This window comes from Acomys minous (genome assembly GCF_964271855.1).
Source record: "Acomys minous genome assembly, chromosome: 6".
In the NCBI taxonomy this organism is placed as follows: domain Eukaryota; kingdom Metazoa; phylum Chordata; class Mammalia; order Rodentia; family Muridae; genus Acomys; species Acomys minous.
In genome coordinates, this window is record NC_140487.1 from 87,926,977 (window position 1) to 87,950,852 (window position 23,876).

At 38.4% G+C, this 23,876-nt stretch overlaps 1 protein-coding gene across 4 annotated transcripts in view; it reads left to right on the forward strand.

Moving 5' to 3' along the window:
* The window catches only part of TUT4 (terminal uridylyl transferase 4), a 114,954-nt gene that overhangs the window by 72,534 nt on the left and 18,544 nt on the right, over window positions 1-23,876 (forward strand). For all 4 annotated transcript variants that reach the window (XM_084784532.1, XM_084784531.1, XM_084784533.1 and 1 more), the window contains 8 exons: window positions 877-934; window positions 1,033-1,136; window positions 5,238-5,327; window positions 6,780-6,893; window positions 18,770-18,847; window positions 19,025-19,202; window positions 19,426-19,473; window positions 19,563-19,645. In XM_084784532.1, coding sequence (XP_084640658.1) covers window positions 877-934; window positions 1,033-1,136; window positions 5,238-5,327; window positions 6,780-6,893; window positions 18,770-18,847; window positions 19,025-19,202; window positions 19,426-19,473; window positions 19,563-19,645 — 753 coding nt within the window. The remainder of the gene's footprint in view (window positions 1-876; window positions 935-1,032; window positions 1,137-5,237; window positions 5,328-6,779; window positions 6,894-18,769; window positions 18,848-19,024; window positions 19,203-19,425; window positions 19,474-19,562; window positions 19,646-23,876) is intronic.

Below are 23,876 nucleotides of genomic sequence, written 5' to 3' on the forward strand. Positions count from 1 at the left end.
AGGGCAGGATCTTATGATTATCCTGACCTCACAGGGTAGCAGTGTGATACAGGGCACGCTAAGTATCAGCCATGTAGACAGTTAAGGCCTCTTTCAGAATTTGAGTCTAGGTTTGTCTAAATTTAGTGCCTATGTTCTTAACAGTACAGTGTTTTGCCTCGCTAAACCTATCTTTAATTTTGTTCTGTAAGTTTCAACAGAATGACATCTTACAGCTTATAGATCTTACAACTACACTGGTTCTGTCGTATTATAGAGAATGATCTACAATAGCTATGCTTTTTGTTTGTTTTGTTTTGAATGAGTTTATTGAATGTAGAGTACCAGAACTAAAGCCGTAAAGCAGTAAGTAAACAACTAAATGTTCTGCCGAGGCCCTGTGTTCAAAGGGTCCTGCTGTTTTGGTTGCCCAGTCTTCTCTGGTAGTTACTGCTGCAGTATGTCTGATCTAACACTCATTATTTTTTTTGCTGTTTACTATTTTATTCTTTTACTCCCACTTACTATATTTTTAATAAATTCACTCATTCAAAACCCAAAGAATGGATATCATAGATAATTTTCTGTAAAAATATTTCACATATTCAAAATCAATGAACTCTTTGAATGCTTTTCAGACTTGCGCCCATGTGTGAATAACCTTGTGATCTTTCTAGAATACAGATTGTAATTACTTAGACTGAAGAAGGGCCTGAGATTCTGCATTCCTACTAGGCTCCAGAGTTATGGTGATGATGTGTGTCTTTCAACTGTTAGTTCACAAGGTTATACAGTTCATTATGAGTAGAAATTTTAACTACTAGTGTTAAGTGCTTTGGTTAATACAGAATTTACAGTAGAACAAATTGAATTTTACTTTCTTAATTATTTTTCCAGAAATTAAACTGTAAGGAAATAATTGAAAATTTGGCAAAAATTCTTAAGAGGCATCCAGGTAAAATTTTATATCTTATCTTTATGATTTAAAAAAATGCCTTTTAGTATTATAAAAGTTATTTAATTAGCTTAAATTTTTGTTCACCCCACCTTCAGGTTTAAGAAACATTCTGCCTATAACTACTGCCAAAGTGCCTATTGTAAAATTTGAACACAGACGAAGTGGACTAGAAGGTGATATCAGTTTATATAACACATTGGTAAGTTTTTCTTTACGGGCCCAACTATAATTGTCTTTTTCATTGTTAATTAAAAGTTACTTTTGGCTGGGCATGGTGGCGCACACCTTTAATCCCAGCACTTGGGAGGCAGTGGCAGGTGGATCACTGTGAGTTCGAGGCCAGCCTGGTCTACAAACGAGTCCAGGACAGCCAAGGCTACACAGGGAAACCTGTCTTGAAAAAAATTTTTACTTTTCTATTTTAATATTATAATATAACTACATTCTTTCCTCTCTTCCCTTTCTTCCCACTCTTTCCATGCACCCCTTGTTTTCCATAAATTGATGATATCAGTTTCTTTAATTGTTGTATATGTTTATGTATATTACTAAATTTGTAAATACAATCTGCTCAGTTTGTATAAAGTTTCTTGCATGTATATGATTTCAGAGCTGATCAGCTGGTATTGGTAACCAATTTAGGGGCTCTTTCTTGAGGAAGACTGTTTCTCCTGTTCTTAGCATTCTTTAGTTGCCTGTAGAGATTTCCCCCTTTCATGTTAAAGTATCTGCTGATGCATTCTTTGTTTAGGTCTTATTTAGATAGCCATGTTGATGAGACTTCATGGGTGTTGCCTCTCTGCCATTTCTAGCAAGTGTCCTATTCCTTTGGCTCGTAAGCTCTTCCTATGTTCTCTTCTGCTGTGATTTCTGAGCCTTAGGTTCAGGAGTTGTGTTGTAGGTGGATCGGTTAGGACTGGGCTTCATTTACATGGTGCCTTGTTCTCTGCATTTGACTTGTTGTGCTTTCTCTAATGATCTCCATCTGTTACAAGGAGATGTTCCTTTGATAAGGAGAAAGTCCTATGCCTTCTCTTGGTAGATAGGTAAATATATAGGATGTAGTTAAGAATTTTGCTGGTTTAGTAATAGGTTCTCTTCTAAGATCCCTAAATTCACTGGCCCCATGTAGTTGGCTAATATTCTAGTATTAAGTATGATTTATATCTTGTTGAGCTAGCCTTGTCTGATTAGAGAAACATTGGTTACTTCCAAGGTATGTGTAACACTATTGCACCCTTGAAATGGTGTAATGCTGGTCATTATTTTAGTTCATAGGCATCATAGCTGGGTAGAAATACTAGATGCTTTTCTCCATTGGAAGTTAGCATGGAGGCTTTCTGCTCAGAACTGGATTGGAGCTCCAGGTTCTATGTCAGAAGAACATGATGTCTTAAGCAGTAGAAAGTTACTGTCAACCTCTGGGAGGTAAATAAGGGCAGCATCAGTAGCCTGTGTTTCAGAAGTCTTGGATAACATTAACCAGAGACTCAATAAGGAACTTTTCCATGCCTCATATAGGAATTTTTATTAAGTCTGGCTTTTGAGGGGAGCATTATCAGCCCAAATGGGGAAATTTTATTTAAATTATATATGTATATTTATTATATGTATTTAAAGTAGATAGATAATAACATGATTCTTGACTTTTTCAGACATTCTTACTGTTAATTTACTCTCCCCCTCCTTCTGAATTAATCTCCCTCTCCTTATATAATTAAAATGTCTGCCCCATTTTCCCCATAATCACTTGTACCCTGCTATTGCTGTCTATTGCTCCTTTCTTCTCCCCATGGTTTCCTTTTACTTTCTTGGCTTCTGCAGTTACATCATATTCTGTACTCTTTATCTCATATCTGATGATTTGAGCGTAGGAAATCCCAAATGAGAGAAACATGTAATGCTTGCCTTTCTGGATCTGCATTATTTCATTCAACGTGATTTTTTTTTCCTAGTTCCATCCATTTTCCTGCACATTTCATGGTTTCATTTCTCATCACAGCTGAAAACTTCCCTAGTGTATATGTACATTTATTAGTTGAAGAATATTTTTTGTTGACAACATGATCTATCTAGTATGAATGGAGCAGCAATTAAGATGGCTGAGCAAGCCAGGCGTGGTACCTTTAATCCCAGCATTCAGGGAGGTAGAGGCAGGAGGATTGCTGTGAGTTTGAGGCCAGCCTAGTCTATAAAACGAGTCCAAGATAGCCAAGGCCATATGGAGAAACTCTGTCTCAAAAAACAAAACAACATCAAAACAAAAAAGAAACAAAAAAATGGTTGAGCAAGTATTTGTAGAATGGGATGTTGGCTCTGTTGGGGATATGCCAAGGAGAGGTATAGCTAGCTCATATGGTAAATTTATTTGTAGCTTTTAAAGGGAAATTTTTACATTGATTTCTAGAGTGGCTGCCACAGTTTGCAATTCCGCCAGTAGAGGATGAAGGTTTCCCACTCCTCTCCAGCATTTATTGTTTACTGTTTTGTTCATCTTTGACATTCTGACTGAGGTAATACAAAAGTCTCAAGGTTGTTTTAGTTTGTGTTTGTTTTTTTCTTTTTAATTGTTAGGGATGATGAACATTTTTGGATATATTTCTCAGTCATTTTTATTTTTATATTTTAAAAGAACTTCCTGAGCCTGGTGTGATGCTGTGTATCTTTAGTCCAAGAACTTAATAAGGCAGGTGGATCTCTGAGTTTGAGGTAGCCTGGTCTACAAAGCAATGTTGAGGACAGCTAGGGTTACACAGTGAAACCTGCCTCAAAAAACCAAACAAAAAGAACTGCCGGTTCAAATCCCAAGCCTGGCTTTGAATGGATCTTGTTTGTTTGTTTTGTTTCATTTTTTACTGTATTTTGAATTCCTTATATTCTGAACATTAATCCTTTGTGAGATTTACAGATGTTAAGTATTCTTTCCCATTCTGTGGGCTTTCGCTTCACTTGATTGTTTCTTAGTTGCTTTTTCGTCTTATGAGGTCCTCAGTTGTTGGCTCAGTTTCCTGAGCAAGTGGGATCCTCCCTTAGGCCTGTACTCTGTAAGGGACTGCTTAGGTTTTCTTCTAGCAGTTGCAGTGTGCAGGATTCACGTTTAGGTCTTTGAGCCGTTTGGAGTTAGTGTTTGTGCAAGGTGATCGATACTGGTAGAGGCTGCATGTGGACATCCAGTTTCCCCAGCACCATTTGTTGAAGATGTTGTCTTTTCTCCAGTTTATGTTTTTGGCATCTTTATCAACTATTAGATGATTATTGCTAGGCATACTCATGTTTCAGTCTTTGACATTTTTTTTTTCCCTTGTTTTGTTTTTTGAGACAGGGTTTCTCTGTGTAGCCCTGGCTGTTCTGGACTCACTTTGTAGACCAGACTGGCCTTGAACTCACAGCGATCCACCTGCCCCTGCCTCCTGAGTGCTGGGATTAAAGGCGTGCGCCACCACCGCCCAGCCCAGTCTTCAGTTTTTGTTTCTTTGGTCTACATGCCTTTTTGTGCCTGTACTATATGTTTATTATTATTATTATTATTATTGAGTCTGTAATGAATCTTCAGTTCTGGAATTGTTATCCTTCCAATATTGTTCCTATTGTTTAGGATTTCCTTTTTCCTATCTGCTCTTTTGTATTTCCATATGAATTTTAGGGTAGTTTATTTCTATAAAGAATGCAGTAGAAATTTTTATTGGGTTTACGGTGAATTTGTACATAATTTTTGGTAGAATGTCATTTTCATAATATTGATTCTATGTCTAGTGTATTATCTTTTTCCTCAGATATTTAAAGTTTACATTGTAGAAATCTGTTTCCTCCTTGGTTAGGTTTATTTCTAGATACTTTTTTTTTCTCTTTGAGGCTATTGTCAATGAAAGTGTATCTGTGATCTCCTACTCAGTATGGTTGTTGTTGGCTTATACATTTCGCTTGAGACAGATACACTTCCTTTGTAGGGAAGATACCGTGATCACCTACGTGTTTTGCACTGTATATACTGACTGACCCCTACAATTTTGACTAATGTGGGAAACTTGACATTTGTGATATGGAGGCAATGCATTCCCACTCTCCCATATTGACTTAAAAAATGTTGACAGATTATTGGTATGGTTAAAATTTTCAATTGTGAGCTGTGTAAGGAAAAAATATGTTAGTGTTTTGCTATCAAGAGTAAAGTTGATTTGTTTGACTAATTCCTAGGCATCTTGAAATCTATATACTATTTAAAGTATATTGTATCTTTTATCTGATTTATAAGTATGACTAATACATATTGAATGATGTCAGATATATAATTATTTTTCAGGCTCAACACAACACAAGAATGCTAGCTACGTATGCAGCTATTGATCCTAGAGTACAGTACTTGGGATATACAATGAAAGTGTTTGCTAAGGTACTTATGAAGAAGTTAAATTATCTGTCTTGTTATTATAATACTTGTGATAGCTAAAGTGAAGCATACTGATGTTAGACTTGTGAAAAAGTGTCTTAATTTTAATATTTGCTTTTATTTCTCCTCTAAGATAGGGTCTTGCTATGTTTCTTGGACTCAGAGGTGATCTTCTTATTTTAATCTCCTGAGTTGTACCTGAGCTTTTATTATGTAATTATTTAATTTATTTATGTTTTAAGTTTTATTTTTGTTATAAGGTCTTACTATGTAGCTCCAATTGGCCTAGGACTTGCTGTGTAGACTAGGTTGGCCACAACTCACAGATACCCTTTTACCTCTGCCTCCCGAGTGCTGGGATTAATGGCGTGTACTACCATGCCTGACTGGTACCTGAGCTTTTAAAAAACAATAGCTCCCAGATTTTACCTCCTCTGCCCTTCACTGCTGGGTTCACAGGCAAATGCAGCCCTTCTACGCTTTTATGTGGAAATTGGGAGGTTTAAACTCAGGCCCATTTGCTTTTTACAGCAATTATTCTAATCCACTGAGCTATTTTCCCAAATTTTAAAAAAGTGTGTATGTACTACTCTGTGTGGATAGCTCTAATACTTTTCTCCTGAACTTTACTGACAAACTTATTTTTTCCCTGATGTTTTGTTATTATAATTATTCCAGTTTCAAAATCTAATTTCTTAGTTGTTTTACACTTTGTTTTTTGGAGTCTTTTGTTTTCTTCGAGACAAGGTTTCTCTGTATTACTTTGACTGTCCTGGACTTGCTTTGTAGACCAGGCTGGCCTTGAATTCACAGAGATCCACCTGTCTCTGCCTTCCTGAGTGGAAACAGTAGGTCATTAAATTTGATTTGCTTTTGTTATTTTGATATTGCCTAACTATTCTTCATAGAGTTTGTATTAAACTGATTTTTAAAGAATTGCTAGGCATGTTAATGCACACCTTTAATCCCAGTACTCAGGAAGCAGAGGCAAGTGGATCTCTGTAAATTAGAGACCAGTCTCGTCTACATAGTGAATTCCAGATCAACTAGGGCTCTACCAAAAAAAAAAGTTATGTGTATGAGTGTTTTGCCTGCATGTGCATTTGTCTGCGTGGTATCTTCAGAAGTTAGAAGACACATGTTGAATGTCTTGGCACTAGAATTAAAGATGGTTGTGAAGCTCCCACGAGGGTACTGGGAACTGAGCCTGGATCCCTCTGAAAGAGCAATAGTTGCTCCTAACCCCTGAGCCATCTCTTCCTCTCCCTGTATTATACTAATTTCTATACTCAGTTGTAATGTGTAAACGTGCCTGTTTTCTCACACTTTTGTAATTATCATTACTGAATTTCTGGATATCTTTCAGTTCAGTGAGGTTTTAAAATAACATATCAGAGTAGTGAACGGTTTGTAGAATGAGAGTTAATTTTTATTTGTGTTAATTCTGTTTCTTAGCGCTGTGACATTGGAGATGCATCTCGAGGAAGTTTATCTTCATATGCATATATCCTTATGGTGCTGTACTTTCTGCAGCAAAGAAAACCACCAGTTATCCCAGTTCTACAGGAGGTGAGTGTTTAAGAATATTGTAAAGCCCAGAACATAGTGGCTAATGCCTGTATTCTCAACATATGGGAGGCCAAAGAAGTAGGATTATTTTGAGTTTAAGACCATCCTGAGTTACATAGTGTGTTTCAGGACACCCTAGGCAACTGAGTGAGAACTGTCTTTAAAAAAACTGTTGTAGGTATTTTTGGGCAAACCATGCATTTAAACAGGAGAGCTTGCTGAGTTCATGATATCATGAGGGTTTTTTTCTGTCATGAATATCATGAGTGTTTCTGTTAAAGTTAATGCAATAATTAAAATAGTGAACCTTTTGGAAAATTTTATTATTGGAGCATATTGACTACCAGAAAAATGTGAGGTAACTGGAACATTGAGTATCTTCTGTAATATTTTAGGATTTTGTAGTCTTAGAATATTCCAGATGAGCTGGGCAGTGGTGGCGCATGCCTTTAATTCTGACACTTGGGAGGCAGATGCAGGCGGATCTCTGAGCTCAAGACAGAGTAAGTTCCAGGACAGTCAGGCTGCATAGAGAAACCCTGTCACGAAAATACTAAAAACAAAAGAATATTGCAGATGTGTATCAACTTCCTGTAGCTTAGCACATACTTATTCATATTATAGGCTCTCATATGGAAATATGTACATTTCTCCTTTGAAGAGTACTTTTCTTCTTCTTGCTTGACAAAGAAGTCTTATGTAGTCTGGTGTATACTTGGACAACTTTGAGAAGTCTGGTCAATAATAAGCAGGAAGACTTTTTAAAATTTTTCTTCTAAAGTCATATTAGTTAATCATAAGAATGCACATTGAAAGGAGATTATTATGTTCATATTTACCAAGAATTGGTGACTCAGTTATTTTTTGTAGCTATGTAAAACAGTTCTTAATCTTCTGTTTATTTCTCCCAATTCTGGGTACAGGGTGAGTTTGTTGGCCTTAGAGAAGATGCAGTCTGTCTTCTTAGAAGCATAAGTGTTTAGCGATAGGAGAGGAAACATTCGGAAAACCTCTTCTCTGTGTAGTCCTGGCTCTCTTTGATCCTTGAACTCCCAGACTGACCTTCTGCCTCCTGTGTGTTGAGATTAAAAGTGTGTGCCTCTGCGCCTGGCTGGAGAACCACATATTCTGTTCTCACATAATCTATATGATGGCAAAAAAGAAATGACAGGCTACTAAGCCATGTGATATAAATATCCGGTAGCCATCCTAAATTTTCAAATGGTCTCATGATTGACATGGTTTTAGCAGCCTGTCTGTCTGTCTGTCTGTCTTTCTGTTTGTCTGTCTGTCTGTCTTTCTTTCTTTCTTTCTTTCTCTTTCTGTTTGTTTTCTGAGACAGGGTTTCACTGTGTAGCCTTGGCTGTCTTTGTAGACCAGGATGGCCTCTAACTCACAGCGATCCGTCTGCCTCCTGAGTGCTGGGATTAAAGGTGTGCATCACCATGCCTGGCTCCTTGCCTTTTAAAAATAATCAGTAGCAGGGAAATAAAAAAGTATTTTTTTCTTAGGCAAAAGTTCCCAACTAAGTACTATGTTGGTGCTATTATGTATTTGTATTTAAAAGTCTTTGTGGTGGTGTGAATGAAATCTAGAGCCTCATAGATACATGGTAGGTGAGCACTGTGCCACTGAGACATATTTCAAGCCAAAGAGTCTGTACTTTCCTGTTATTTTCAAGATAACAGCAAAATGAAGACTGTGTAGAGAGTTTTTCATATAACCCCCATCCTGGCAGGCACATAGTCCCCCTTCCATTAGTAACCCGAGTAACACGCTGTTAAAATTGGTGACTCTACAGTGACACATCATAGTCATACCACGTCCACAGTTTATATTGGGGTTCATTCTTGGTGTTATATATCATGTAGGTTTGGATAAATACATAATTATATGCACATTGTTGTTTTACAATACAGTTATTTCGAACTTTGCTTTGTCAAAACAACTCTTCCTGCCAACTCTTAGTAATCGCTGATCTTTTTTCTTTTTCTTTTCTTTTTTTTGCCCCCCCAAGACAGGGCTTCTCTGTGTAAAGCTCTGGCTGTCCTGGATGGACCCTCTTTGTAGACCAGCCTGGCCTCAAACTCACGTCAGTCCACCTACCTCTTCCTGCCAGAGTGCTGGCATTAAAGGCGTGCGCCCAGCCTGTGATCACTGATCTTTTTACTATCTCCATAATTTTGTCATTGTGTAGAATATCAAGTAGTTGGAATCAGTCATACTCAGTATCTACCCTTTTGTGTTTGGCTTCTTTCTTACACGTTAGCTTCATATTAATATAGTGAATAAGACAGTTAGCCTATATTAAATGCTATACTTGGGCTTATTGTTCTAGAGAGTATAGTTTAAGGTTAGTTGGCCCCTTTCTCTCTTAGGATATAATGTTTCATGTATGTGATGGAGCAGCTGCATATATTATGAGCTAGGAAACAGATACTGTGAAACTGGGGTTCCACAATCCACTTGTAGGACCTGCCCTCTATAACCTAATAATTGTGGAAGACCAGCTTCAACAGGTCAGGGTAGACTGAGGCAGTGTTAACGTAGAGTCAGTTACTGATCACTCACAGACTTTTTTCTGTGTGTGTGTGTGTTTAATACCATGTGGGTGCTTAGAACAAAACTTTGGTCCTCTCTGAGAACAAGTCATGATTTTAACCACTAAATCATCTCTGCAGTCCTGGTCTTTGGCAATTTTTTTTGTTTGTTTGTTTTCGTCTTTTGTTTTTTTCAAGACAGGGTTTCTCTGTGTAGCCCTGGCTGTCCTGGAACTCACTCTGTAGACCAGGCTGGCTGAGTGCTGGGATTAAAGGCATGTGCCAACCACCACTCAGCTAGTGAAAATTTTAAAGTGGCGTGTATTACAAGGGACCAGCACAAGGAGGAGACTGATTCAGGGACTTGGGCAAGCGTGAGTGTCAGCAATGATTGGAAAGAAAAGTACAAATTAGCTCCACGGAGAAGACGTGCCATTGCCTGGCTAGCTCTGCCAAAGAGAAAAGAAGCATGTAGATATTTTTTTCTTATCAAATTAAAAAAAATCCCTATCCTCTAGTTTATAGAGGATTTTTTGTTTGTTTGTTTTCATTTTGTTTTAAATTTATAAAAGTTTTCTGTGTAGAACTTGATATATCCTCTAAATTAGTTTTGAGCTTTTGGTGATCCTTCTTATTCTGCTCCCTAAGTGCTTGGATTGCGGTCCTGGACCACATGCCTCGCTCTCTTTATTTTGGAGCATGTAATTTTTTGTGTTGTCCAGGCCTTTCTTGAACTCCTGAGTTTATGTGATTCTTCTTCAATTGGAAGTAGTTGTGTTGCCACTGGGCCTGGTTATACTTTGATTTTCATGAATGGGTATTGAGTTTTGTTAAATTGTTTTTTAGAATCTAATGATAACAGTAGTATGACTTTTATCCTTTTTCTTTTCTTTTCTTTTTTTTTTTTTTAAATGTTGAGCATTTAAACAGTCTTGAGCTGGGCATGGTGGCGCACTCCTTTAATGCCAGCACTTGGGAGGCAGAGGCAGGTGGATGGGTCTCTGTGAGTTTGAGGCCAGCCTGGTCTACAAAGCAAGTCCAGGACAGCCAAAGCTATACAGAGAGATCCTGTCTCAAAAAACAAAACAAAACAAAACCAACAAGCAAAAAACCAGTCTTGAATACTTGGGGTATGTCTCCCTTGTTCTTGATGTATAATTACTCTGAAACATTGTTGTTTTTTCTTTTTTTCTTTGAATTTTATTAGGCAGTTATTTAGTTTTGTTTTATCTTGACTGATACAGGCCTATTCAGATTGGGGTGGGTTTTTTTTTTCTTATGTACATTTTTGCAAATCTGTCTCTTAAATTGGTTTAGCTGGGTGTATGTCTCATGCTTATAACTGAGCATTTTGGGAGACTGTGACATTAATGCCAGGTGTGGACTACAGAGTGAAACCATGTCTCAAAAGATAAACAGACAAGTAAAGCCTAAGGCTGTAGCTCATTTGTAGAGTGCTTGCCTAACATGCATGAAGCTCAGTGTTTGGTTCCACAGTACCACATTGACCACACATAGTGGTGCCTGCCTGTAAGTCCTGCATGGGGAGGTGGAGGCAGAAGGGTCAGAAGTTCAGTGTTGTCCTGGGCTGTATACTGAGTTTGAAAGCAGCCTGTACTACCATGAAGCCAAGCAAGAAGAAAGAAAGCAAAACAAAACCAGGTCTGGTTTATATAGGTTACTAGATTTGGGAATGTACAATCCATAGTATTGCTTTTTATTATTCATGGGGTCTATAGTTGTGGTTGCCTATTTTCTTTTTAGGTTAATTTATGTCCCTGGTCTTTTCACTTCCTTGCTGGTAGTGAGTATGAGGTTTTTTTTGTTTTTGTTTTTTTTTTTTTTATCAAATATTGCCAGTTAATTTTGAGGTTTAAGCTATTGGAATCTAGCCTCATTTGCTACCTTGAAATTGAAGAACAGGTTAATGGGTCACAGAGGGTAAGCATACAGGTTCTAGGTTCTGACTTTTACTACCAACATTCCAGAGAAAAATACTTTATTTACCTGTTGTCTTAGTGAGGGTTTTATTTCTGTGAAGAGATACCATGACTTCAGCAGGGCTTATCAAGAAAACCATTTAATTGGGGCTGGCATACAGTTTCAGAGGGATAGTCCATTATTGTCACGGCAGGAAACATGTAGGCATGCAGGCAGACATGGTGCTGCACAGGGAGCTGAGAGCTCTGTATGTTGATGTGCAGGCAGCAGCAGGAGACTGCAGCCACACTGGGTGTAGCTTAAGCATAGGAGACCTCAAAGCCGGCTTCTGAGTGTGACACACTTTCTCCAACAAGGCCGCACCTCCTAATCGTGCTGGTCTCTATAGGCCCAGCATTCAAACCAGGAGCCACGTTGGGAAATTCAGAATTGTTTTTCTGATTCCAGAAGATACTGTCTCCATAGGCCCATTGTTGTCCATATCAACTTTCTCCCTTCTTATAAATTTACTCCCTGATCTTCCCCATGCCCCACACGTTTAGCAAGGCTTGAATCTATATGCTTTGTGTCCCCTCATGTGTATTGGCTTTTTTAAAAAATTAATTTATTCATATTACATCTCAATGGTTATCCCATCCCTTGTATCCTCCCATTCCTCCCTCTCTCCCATTTTCCCCTTACTCCCCTCCCCTATGACTGTGACTGAGAGGGACCTCCTCCCCCTTTATATGCTGATAGGGTATCAAGTCTCTTCTTGGTATCCTGCTATCCTTCCTCTGAGTTCCACCAGGCCTCCCCATCCAGGGGACGTGGTCAGATATGAGGCACCAGAGTATGTGTGAAAGTCAGACCCCACTCTCCACTCAGCTGTAGAGAATGTCCTGTTCATTGGCTAGATCTGGATAAGGGTAGGGGTTTGAAGTTTATGGCCTGTATTGCCCTTGTCTGGTGCCATAGTTTGAGCGGGACCCCTGGGCCCAGTGTATTGGCTTTTTTTTTTTTTTTTTTTTTTTTTTTTGAGACAGGGTCACTCACCATAAATCTCTTAGAATTCATATTAGACCAGGCTGGCCTTGAACTCAAAGAGATCTGCCTTCTTTTGCCTACCAAATGCTTAGATCAAAGATGTGCACGACTAAGCTTGGCTTGGCTTTTTTTGTAGTGCCCAGAAGTAACCTTTCTTTATTTCCTGCCAACACAACCATAGTCTGGTCTCCAGGTTATAGACACAGTGTCCAAGACAATTAAGGCATATACTGATGGCAAAGAAGACTGTTGGCTTGTCTTATTGTGTCTATGAACTCAGAACAAAGTTGAGCGAAACTCTCTATAAGGAGAAACCCCATATCATACTTAATGATACTTGTTTTATTTTTGAGACAGGGTTTCTCTGTATAATCTGGCCTAGACTTGCTTTGTAGACTTGGCTGGCCTCAAACTCAGAGATCTGCCTGTCTCTGCCTCCCTGAGTACTGGGATTACAGGCTTGCGCCCAGCTTTGATGGCAACTTTTTTAAAAATTAAAAAAAAAAAAAATATATATATATATGTAAAGATTTATTTATTATGCATATAGTGATCTGCCTGCGTGTAAACCTGCATGCCAGAAGAGAGCATTAGGTGATACTGTAGGTGGTTATGAGCCACCATGTGGTTGCTGGGAATTGAACTCAGGACCTCTAGAAGACCAGTCAGTGCTCTTTAAGAGATGAACTTTTTCATCTCTTTGTTTGTTTGTTTGTTTGTTTTTCAAGATAGGGTTTCTCTGTGTAGCCCTGGCTGTCCTGGACTCCCTTTATAGACCAGTTGGCCTCGAACTCACAGCGATCCACCTGCCTCTGCCACCTGAGTGCTGGGATTAAAGACGTGCACCACCACATCTGGCCTAAGAGATTAATTTTGTTTGTTTGTTTGTTTTCTTTGTTGAGACAGGGTCTCACTGTGTAGCCTTGGCTATCTAGAACTCACTATATGTAGACCAGGCTAGCCTCGAACTCAAAGAGATCTGCTTGCCTCTGCCTCCTGTGTGCTGGGATTGAAGATGTGTGCCACTATGCCTGGCTCTCACTAAAGAATTTTTAAAATATCATAAATTAATTAGGCTGGTCAAAACCAATTTATTACTAAATGTTTTAGATTTTTTTCATTTAATAGCATATGATTAACATGAGTGGACCACAGATCTTTTTTTTTTCTCCTTTGTGACATGTCATTGATTAGTAAGCATGGGCTAACATAGGAGGATGTGTTATTTGGGCTCATAATTTAGTCAGATTCCTAATTCGGACAGTATAAGCTTCAACATACTGCCTAACCTCCATGATTCTGAGTTTCATGGTCAGTAAAAATATAATACCATGGGCAGATGTGGTGAGGCAGATAAATTTCAAGTTTAAGAGCCTGTTTTAACAGACAAAACCAAACAGAATGTAATATGAGTATTTTTTTCAGTGTTGTCATGCAGAACAGAGACACTGAAGTGGTACATGGGTGGGTAACTGTCTATAATTAGCATGAAGCTGGCAAGTTTAAAACTGGGATATAGCCATTCCAAACTAACCTGGCCAAGTAGTTAACACCTTTCTTCCAACATAAAAGCAAAAGTGAACCGGGCATGTGCTTATTTCCTTTAATCCCAGGCCTCAGGAAAGCAGAGGCAGGGAGATCTCTCTGAGTCCCAGGCCAGCCTGGTCTACATAAGGAATTCCAGGCCACCCAAAGCTACATAGTGAGACCCTGTCTCAATCAACCTAATAAATAAAACCCAGAAATTAAAACCCTTTTAGCAATAGATATTAAAGTAGATGTTCATGGTGATAGTTGTTTTAATTATTCACTTAGCCGTTATTGTTACTGGTGGGGAAACATAATAGGATTCTTTTATTCAACGTAAACTTTACCATTATCTGTTTTTAAAATATTTCTTTCACTTTTTGAGATAATAATATAGGAGACAGAGGCAGGGGGATCACTGTGAGTGGAGGCTAGCCTGGTCTACAAAGTGAGTCCAGGACAGCCAAGGCTACACAGAGAAACCCTGTCTCAAAAACCAAACAGATTATAGTATAATTACAGCATTCCCCCCTTTCCTTTTTTCCCTCCAAACCCTTCGGTGCACCGTCTTTGCTCCCTTTCAGATTCGTTGCTGAATGACTGCTTCACAAATTTGCTATCATTCTTACTCAGAGGCCGTGCTGTCTTCTCTGTGTAGCTTTGGTTTTAGTATATGTATTGTTGAAAGAGAACATCCCATTATCTGCTTAACAGACTATAATTGGTAAAATGGCAGGCAATCAGCGGGCTCAGTATAGTGAGTGCTGATTGTGGGTTGCGATTGATACCACTAGACTGATGATATGCATTTTTGCTTTTAGCCCTTTTTGGTTGTTATACGGATTTCTGTTTTTGTTTGTTTGTTTGTTGTTTTTTGTATTGTTTAAGTATTGGCCACTGGCTCAGACTGTGTTTTTAATGTTAAGGATATATTTAACAACAATTAACTGTGGCTTCATATAGCTAAATTTAAATAGCTAGTTTTTAAGATTTTGTCTGGGTTTGTTTTGTGGTTCTCTTTATTGATCCCAGGACCTTTTCCATGCTAAGCAAGTGCTGTACCAATGAGCTATATCTCAAGTTTCCTTATAATATTAGATATTTTATGAATTTAAAAGTTTTATGTTACAGATAATTATTTTTATGACAACCTTATTAAATTGCTCAGGCTGTCCTGTCAGTCAGGATTCTGCCTCTACCTCCTGAGTAGTTGGAGTTTTGGGTATAAAACCATACTATGTTCTGGCTTTTGGAGTGTTGTTTCATTTTTCTAGTACTGGGGATTGAACCTCTAGACTAGGGCTTTACCACCAAACTGAATTCCTCACCTTTTGATTTTTTTTTCATTGTTGATCAAATAACACATTCAGGTCAAAAGGAATTTTCTCAAGCAGAGTTTTTTTTTCTGTTCCAGCAAATCATAAGTTCAAGAAAATTCTTTAAATAAAAATTAACAGTAAAAGAGATTTAGGAGTGTTGTTCTTAGTTGATTTCATGAAAACTTATGCTTTCTTAAACTATATCAACTGGAAAATTAAATTTAATCAAAGAACCTTGAGGACATTATGGCAAATGAGGTAAGCCAGGTAATAAAGAGACATAGTATTTGATTCCAATTAGGTACTTAAAATAGTCAGATCCATAGACACACAAAGCAGAATGGTGGATGGTGGTTGCCAGCATCTGGGAAAAGGGTGTTTGGAAAATAACAGTTTTACACATATGGAGTTGTAGTTTTACAAGAAGAAAAAAGACTGAATGACTGGTGATGGTAGCTCAGTACTGTGAGTGTTCTTAATGCCAACGAACCAAATATTTAACATAGTAAATTCTGCTTTAACATAACTTAAAAAAAGGTAAAATTTTGGTATATGAGTAGATCATAAATATTATAAAAATAAATTAGATATGGGAATGTTCAAGTTTCTTATGCAAATGTAATTTTGGCTTTTTGGTACTAGGGATTAGACTTATATCTCTTACATGTTAAGGAAGCCATAACAACCACTGAACTACATCCTAGTCCTAACATCTAAATCTCTTTTTTTGCCCCCCGGAGACAGGGTTTCTCTGTGTAACCTTGGCTTTCTGGACTCACTCTGTAGATCAGGCTGGCCTCAGGCTCACAGCGATCCACCTGCCTCTGCCTCCCGAGTGCTGGATTAAAGGCGTGCGCCACTATGCCCGGCCCATATCTAAATCTTAAATGATAAAATTTATACTTCAGCCTCTTAAAGCTTTCACTTCTTTGCAGCATGAGTTTTGGCCTTGCACTTGTTAGGCAAATACTCTATTACTTGCTTACAACTCCAGCTCTAGAATCACTGTGTTATCTGGATCCTGTCGTACCATCATCACTAGGATTACCGGAGCACAAATACCACCACGCCCAGCTCTTTATGTGGGTTCCTTGAAGCTGAGCAATCTCCCCAGTCCTCCAGTTTTGTGTTTTATGAAATACCAGAATGTATACTAAACAATTTTGGGTGACTGTATTCCAAAGCTACTTAATTAGCTTAATGTTTGTAAATGTGATCTTTAACATACAGAATGTATTCAGTTAACAATCTGAATATGGTAAGCTTTGGTTTGGTGAGGTTTTGTGCTTTCACACATATGCTATAGCTCTTTTGAACACAAGGAATTTAAACCTGAGAATAAAACCTGAGAGGCCAGACATGTAGAGGGTGTAAGCTACTTGCGCTTTGATAAGGGCCATGAGGATTAACTTATCAAGTGATTTCAAACATTATTTGGTTTCATGATATTTTGACTCATTACTGTATATATGTTGGGAAAGGTGGAGACAGGGAAAGAAAAGCTGCGTAATGTTTAAAACACTTCTGTACCTCGGCTAGCAGTAGGGGTGGAAGGAAGCACATGACTTTAATCATAGCACTAAAGGCAAAGGCAGGCAGAGCTGAGTTCAAGTTTTGCCTGATCTACATAGTGAGTTCCAGGTAATTCAGAGCTACATAGGCAGATCCTATCTCAAAAAACAAAAACAAAAAAACCCCACAATTACATATGTAAATAAATAAAAACAAATATTAAAATGAATAATTCACTTCTACTTTTTATTTGTTTCACATGTCAGTTTTCAAGAAAGTTACATTTTAGGGAGTCCAGCAAGATGGCTCAGCAGGTGAGGCCCTTGGCCCCAAACCTGGTGACCGGAGTTCTGTCTCTGGAACTCAGCAAAGTGGAAGAAGAGAACTGACTCCTCGAGCACGTTGTCTTGTGACCACATGTGTGATATGTGCCATGGCGCATGCTCTTTTGTAATGTGCACACACATTCACAATAAATAAATGTAACTATTTTTTAAAGTAAAATTTTGGGTGGTGGAGAGATGGCTCTGGTTGCTCTTCTAGAGGACCTGGGTTGAATTTCCAGCACCCACATGACACCTGACAACAGTCTCTAGCTCAAGTTCCAGGGGATTAGACACCCTCCTGGTTTCCATACATGTTGGTCACACATGTGGTACACAGACACATACAGAAAATAAAAATAAGTAAGTCTTTTTAAAAAGTAAATTTGGGTACTCTCAAGATGGCCTAAGCAGTTTAGAGTACTTACTGTTCTTGCAGAAACCCAAATTCAGTTCCCAACACCCTTCTGCACTCACTTGCACACACATCCACATTAGTAAATACAAAATAAATACTTTAAAGGAAAATGTCAGACTACTTGGGTAGTTAATATAAACATTTATTTTGCTGGGTTAACTTTATGGAGGTTTATGTGGATAATTATCTTGACCAGAATCTGCATGTAGGCCTGAGACTAGAAAGTAGTTTTGCTGACTCTGAAGCAATACTGTGTACCTTTCTACTTTGTTGAGTCATTTATTAAACCTTTTAGAAAAGCAAGTCAGAAGGGCAGGGTGTGTAGCTCAGTTGGTAGGTAGCATGCTTGACTAGCATGAATAAAGCCCTGGGTTTGATTCCTAGTATTGTAAACTAGCCATTGTGCCACATTCCTATAATCTCAGCACACAGAAGCTAGAGGCAAGATCAGAAGTTCAGTGTCATCCTTGGCTATATAAGAGATTTAAGGCCAGCCTGGGCTACATGATGATACCCTATCATAAGAAGGAAAACAAACCACAAAATTGTTTGTGGAAGTCAATTGTGTCTAAAACACTTTATATAGGATGCTTTTTTTCCCCCCCTTATAAAATAGTATTTTTTAGTCAGACACAGTGACACATGTCTGTTACCAGCTGCTGTGGAGACTGAGACAGGAGTATTTCAAGTTTGAGGCCAGATTATGCAATTTAATGAGAAGGGTTTTGTAATTTGTTTATAAAGATGTCAGTGGTAAGCTACCTAATTTTCCATTAAACATATCTGATATTTAAGTATCTTTTCAGCCTTATCTGATATTAGTAACTGATTAAAGGTAATAGGAAACAGTGACACTACTTTCCTTTGGATATATAATCAGTATTATCTATTGTATATGTCTGCCTTTATCATCCTTTAATGAAACTTATTTTCATGTCTTTTTCTTTTTTTTTCCTTTTATTTCACTTAATCTTGGGCTGCATTTATATGCATATATATATGCATACAAATGCACTTTGCTAGGTTAAACAGCATCAAATGATGTTAAATATGTTTGGAGAGTCTGATAGTCTTAAGATATACTTTCCCAGCTTTGTTTTAGGTATATCTGATTAATTAATTACTTAGTACCAAGTTATAACATCCTAGTGTTTTTCTTTGGGTAGTAATTCATTAATGCCTCCTGTAGGTAAATTCTAAAATGATAAGAGGTCTTGTAGGTTTTCAGGTTGGATAACTTGAGATCCAATAATTATATTTTTTTATGCAGATCTTTGATGGGAAACAGATTCCACAGAGAATGGTTGATGGATGGAATGCTTTTTTCTTTGATAAAACAGAAGAACTGGTAATTTGTATAATTTTTACATTATAGAGTGTTCACTGATGTTAAGATTTGCATAGTTTAATAATTTTACTTGTTTTAATCTTTTATATTTTTAATAGTATGCATCTTCTCTCCTTTTTCCTTACCTTCCTCTTCCTATCTTTCTCTTTTCCTTCCTGTTTGTTTTCTTAACTAAAGAAAAAGCGTTTACCTTCGCTTGGAAAGAACACGGAATCCCTGGGAGAGCTTTGGTTAGGGCTCCTTCGCTTCTATACTGAAGAGTTTGATTTCAAGGAGTACGTGATCAGTATTCGGCAGAAAAAGCTGTTGACCACTTTTGAAAAGCAGTGGACATCTAAATGCATTGCAATTGAAGGTGATTGTTTACATTATTGTTAATGTAAGAACACGAGAAAAATTGAGCAAGGAAAACTGATCTGAAAGAGTCAGCCTCTTGTTTTTGTCACTTAGCAATTTAAAAAGAATAATTCATTGGCTTGGATAGTTTGAGAATATATAGCATTAGACTCCTGTTCCTACAGAGTCCACTTTATGGTGTAATACTTACAGTCATTAATTTATAAATACTTCTTTTCTAGATCCTTTTGACTTGAATCATAACCTCGGTGCTGGTGTTTCTAGAAAAAGTAAGTTTTAAATGTAGAGAATATGTGTGTGCTTTAAAAGTTCTAACATAGTAGTGTCTGAATCTTTTATTATCTTCTTTCTTCAACAGTGACCAATTTTATTATGAAGGCTTTTATCAATGGAAGGAAACTTTTTGGTACTCCCTTTTATCCACTCATTGGCAGAGAAGCTGTAAGTTTGTGTTATTTGAAATTTTCATTCTTTTTTTTTTTTCTTACAGAACTTTGTTGTCATTAAGATTTTTACAGATAGCAGAGTGAAGGGAGTAAAACCTCAGATGTAAATTTTCTCATTCTGAAATACACAGAAAAGAGGAATCCAAAGTAGATGTTTCCCTCAGCTCCAAGTCGGCTGCAGCCGTAGTGGTACAAGGTTAGACAGCAGCTACAGCCGTAGTGGTACAGGGTTAGACAGCAGCTGCAGCCGTAGTGATATAGGGTTAGACAGCAGCTGCAGCCGTAGTGATATAGGGTTAGACAGCAGCTACAGCCGTAGTGGTACAGGGTTAGACAGCAGCTACAGCCGTAGTGGTACAGGGCTAGACAGCAGCTACAGCCGTAGTGGTACAAGGTTAGACAGCAGCTACAGCCGTAGTGGTACAGGGCTAGACAGCAGCTACAGCCGTAGTGGTACAGGGCTAGACAGCAGCTACAGCCGTAGTGGTACAAGGTTAGACAGCAGCTACAGCCGTAGTGGTACAGGGCTAGACAGCAGCTACAGCCGTAGTGGTACAGGGTTAGACAGCAGCTGCAGCCGTAGTGATATAGGGTTAGACAGCAGCTACAGCCGTAGTGGTACAGGGTTAGACAGCAGCTACAGCCGTAGTGGTACAGGGTTAGACAGCAGCTACAGCCGTAGTGGTACAGGGCTAGACAGCAGCTACAGCCGTAGTGGTACAGGGTTAGACAGCAGCTACAGCCGTAGTGGTACAGGGTTAGACAGCAGCTACAGCCGTAGTGGTACAGGGCTAGACAGCAGCTACAGCCGTAGTGGTACAGGGTTAGACAGCAGCTGCAGCCGTAGTAATATAGGGTTAGACAGCAGCTACAGCCGTAGTGGTACAGGGCTAGACAGCAACGTCCAGTTTCCTTCTTCTGACTCCCGTTGCTTTTGTCACACATTGTTTTTGGTCTCACTCAGCTTTTGCTTGCTTCCTCTTGGTTAGGAGACCAGAGGAGATTTCAGTTTAAGAGGAACAAACTTAGAAGAGAAAAAATCTGGAGTGAGAATAATCATGTATTTGTTATCACTTAGTGAATATCTTTGAAAACTTGTTTAGTCCAGTCTTAGGAATCTTCTTTTTTATGGTAGAGTAAGAAAAGCAGGGTATTTTCCTCTTGGAACACTGGTTCTCTTGTATTTTTGTCTGTCAGCCTTAGTAGGTAATAATAATTATATTGGGGATAATTAAATAGGAAATTTCCAAAACAAAAATTATAAAAAACAAAATGATTTAGAAAAAAATACTAATTTCAGTAATACATTAATTGACATAGCAGTACACATTTTTACCTGGAAAGTATGGTCATTCTGACTGTTGATGTGTATTCAGTAGGAACCTGGTAATGGAAGCACACAGTACAGAGTACCATACAAGAGACCTCAGGAACTTGGAATCTACTAAGTTCATGTTATGGATAAAAGTTTTAGTGACACTTTACAATTTAATACATTGTAACTAGCCCCTAGTTACATATAGATATAAAAATCTTAAGTTTTGTACTTTATTTAATATTAAAACCATTTGTTATTTTGATGCCTAGAAAATGGAACCTATGAGCCTGCTAACCATATTTCTTTGTTTGTTCCCCCACCCCCCCCACCCCCCCGAGACAGGGTCTCTCTGTGTAGCCTTCGTTGTCCTAGACTCTCCTTATAGACCAGGCTGGCCTTGAACTCACAGAGATCCACCTGCCTGGGCCTCCCGAGTGCTAGGAATAAAGGCGTGCACCACCACACCTGGCTCTGCCAGCCATTTAAAAAAAATCCTTTCATTCTATTTTAATTTTTAGTATATGATGTTTTATAATATAATAGTCATTTGTTTTCTTTTTGACATTTGTTTTTATTGTATCAGTATTATAAATTTTCAGGAATTATTCATTGTCTCTCATGCTTACACTTAATAACTGCTAAGTATGTTGCATACTTGTAAGAATGTTCAGAAAGATAAGTGTGTAGGGCTTGGTGGTTCACAATTGTAATTTCAGCCCTTGGGAGGTGGAGGCAGTGGGATTAAAACCCAGCTTGGTTACATGCGGCCAGCAGAGGCCACAGGAGACCCTGTCTCAAAAAGCCAACACATATGTAGAGGAATTTTAATCCAGCAACATGGCTTCTCTGTCAAGGGATCACATCCGAAGACCTTGTAGGTCTGTGTGATCTAGCTAGAATACAGGCACATCCTTAGCACACACCTTTCTTTAATCCCAAACAATGAATGTAATGTTAGTTTGAAAATGATGTTTAATTGAGGGGCAGACAAAATGATGAATTTGACAGAAAGAGTCAGAGATTCGATAGGCCAGCTCTCATGAAAACAGCATAGGAAGAGAGGCTACTTAAGAGCAGAGCATGGAGAAAGAAGACGGAGTTTTTGCTGAGAGAAGAGGAGCAGTGTTGTGTGAGTAGTGTGCGTGCCAGTTTTGCCAGGACAGTTTTAGAGACAGGTTGCAGAGAGAATGAGAACAAGCCACAAGACTAGAACATGCTGCTAGAGTCAGAGGCCAAGGAGAGCAGTTCAGTCAGAAGCCAAGAGAGAAGCCAGATTAAATAAGTCAGTTTGGTGAGGAGTTTGGGCCAGAACAGTTGAACCAGCTGGTGAGAACTCAGAAAGAGCTGGGTTAGCAGACAGAGGCTGGAAGCTGAAGCCTTCAAGGTTTGTGTTGTATACGATCAGATTATATGGAGGCTAGAGGCTTCCAGGGATAGGCCTAGGGACAGCTAGGAGAGAGAAAGAAATGCTCTGGGTTTGGCCCAAGTCGTGTATTCATATAGTTTGGGTACAGCTCTCATCTGAGGAATAATAACATTTACACACACAGTACATTTTCTCCTCTTACCTTTCTTGCTCATCTAGGTAGTCCTCCTTCCTTCCTTCTACCATTTGGTCCTCTAACATATATTAACCTACTCTCTCCTTATCCATCAGTTGTCTTTTGTCTCCATCTTCTTTTCTCATAGCCCCTGTCTGATTTCTGGTTTACCCTTTTCCTTATTCAATAATGCCTACTGTCCTTGTGTATCCATATATGTTCAACCTTATGCTAACTCTAGCTATCACCTGTACTGATGGGATAAAAGTCATGAACTTAGAGGCAGTTTCTAATATATAGTACAACTACAGATGAATACTCACCACCCTTAGCTAGGCTTTCAATACAATTTGATGGTCTTATTAACATATTTAGTTACTTGTAATCTCTCATTCTATAAAATGTATTTTAAAGGTCTGGAGAGATGACTCCTTGGTTAATGTTAATAGCTCCTGTAGAGGACCCGAGTTCAGTTCCTAGCCCCCACATTGGTTCACAAATGTCTGTAACTACAGTTCCAGAGTTCTGGCCTCGTGGGCACCAGGCATGCCTATGGTATGCATACATACATGTAGGTACCTACACATACACATGAAAGAATAAATAAGTCCTTTTAAGTATTGCGTTCTGTTTGGCTCAAAATTCCCTAAGTCCTGCCCTTTGTCCCACCTTACATCTTAGTTCTCTCACTCTCCTGCTTGTTGTTAGAGATGGACTACAGGTGACTGTTTGCCATGGATCTTGATAGACAGCACTCATTTAAACCTCAGCTAAATGTAGTACCCTCTCTACACACACTCATACAATTACATTCTTAATCAGCAATCATAAATTATATACCTTATGGCTATTACTTGCATAGTTTGAATTTCTTATAATTTTTACAAATATTTGCTTTTTCATTATGTAAGTTACTGTATTACTGTTCATGTTTGGCTATCACCTAAGCTCCTTAAAGTATTTGTATTCTGAGTTTTTCACTTTAACTGATGATGAGGTAGAGAAACATGAATTGAAGATTATTCAGGAATAGAATGGCCACGGCTTGATGATTAACTGGAAGTGATGGATAAAGAAGAACAGATTCTACATGAAGCCTGTTCCTTTTTTAGCAGCTGGTGAAATGAGAAAGGACGTCTTGTTGTTTTGATAAAAATGTAGCTCTATGCAGTGGTGCATCCCTGTAGTCCCAGCAGCTGGGTGTCCAGTGTCTTATAGGGCCTCTGTCATGCGGCTTCTTAACTTTGCCTGAGTTTACTTCTGTGTCCATTCCAAGCACGTTAGCGCTAACACTTTGGCCTCTTTACTCATTTCCTAAAGACTCCCCCTTGCCATTTGGCCACCTGCTCCATGTACCATGGTAACTT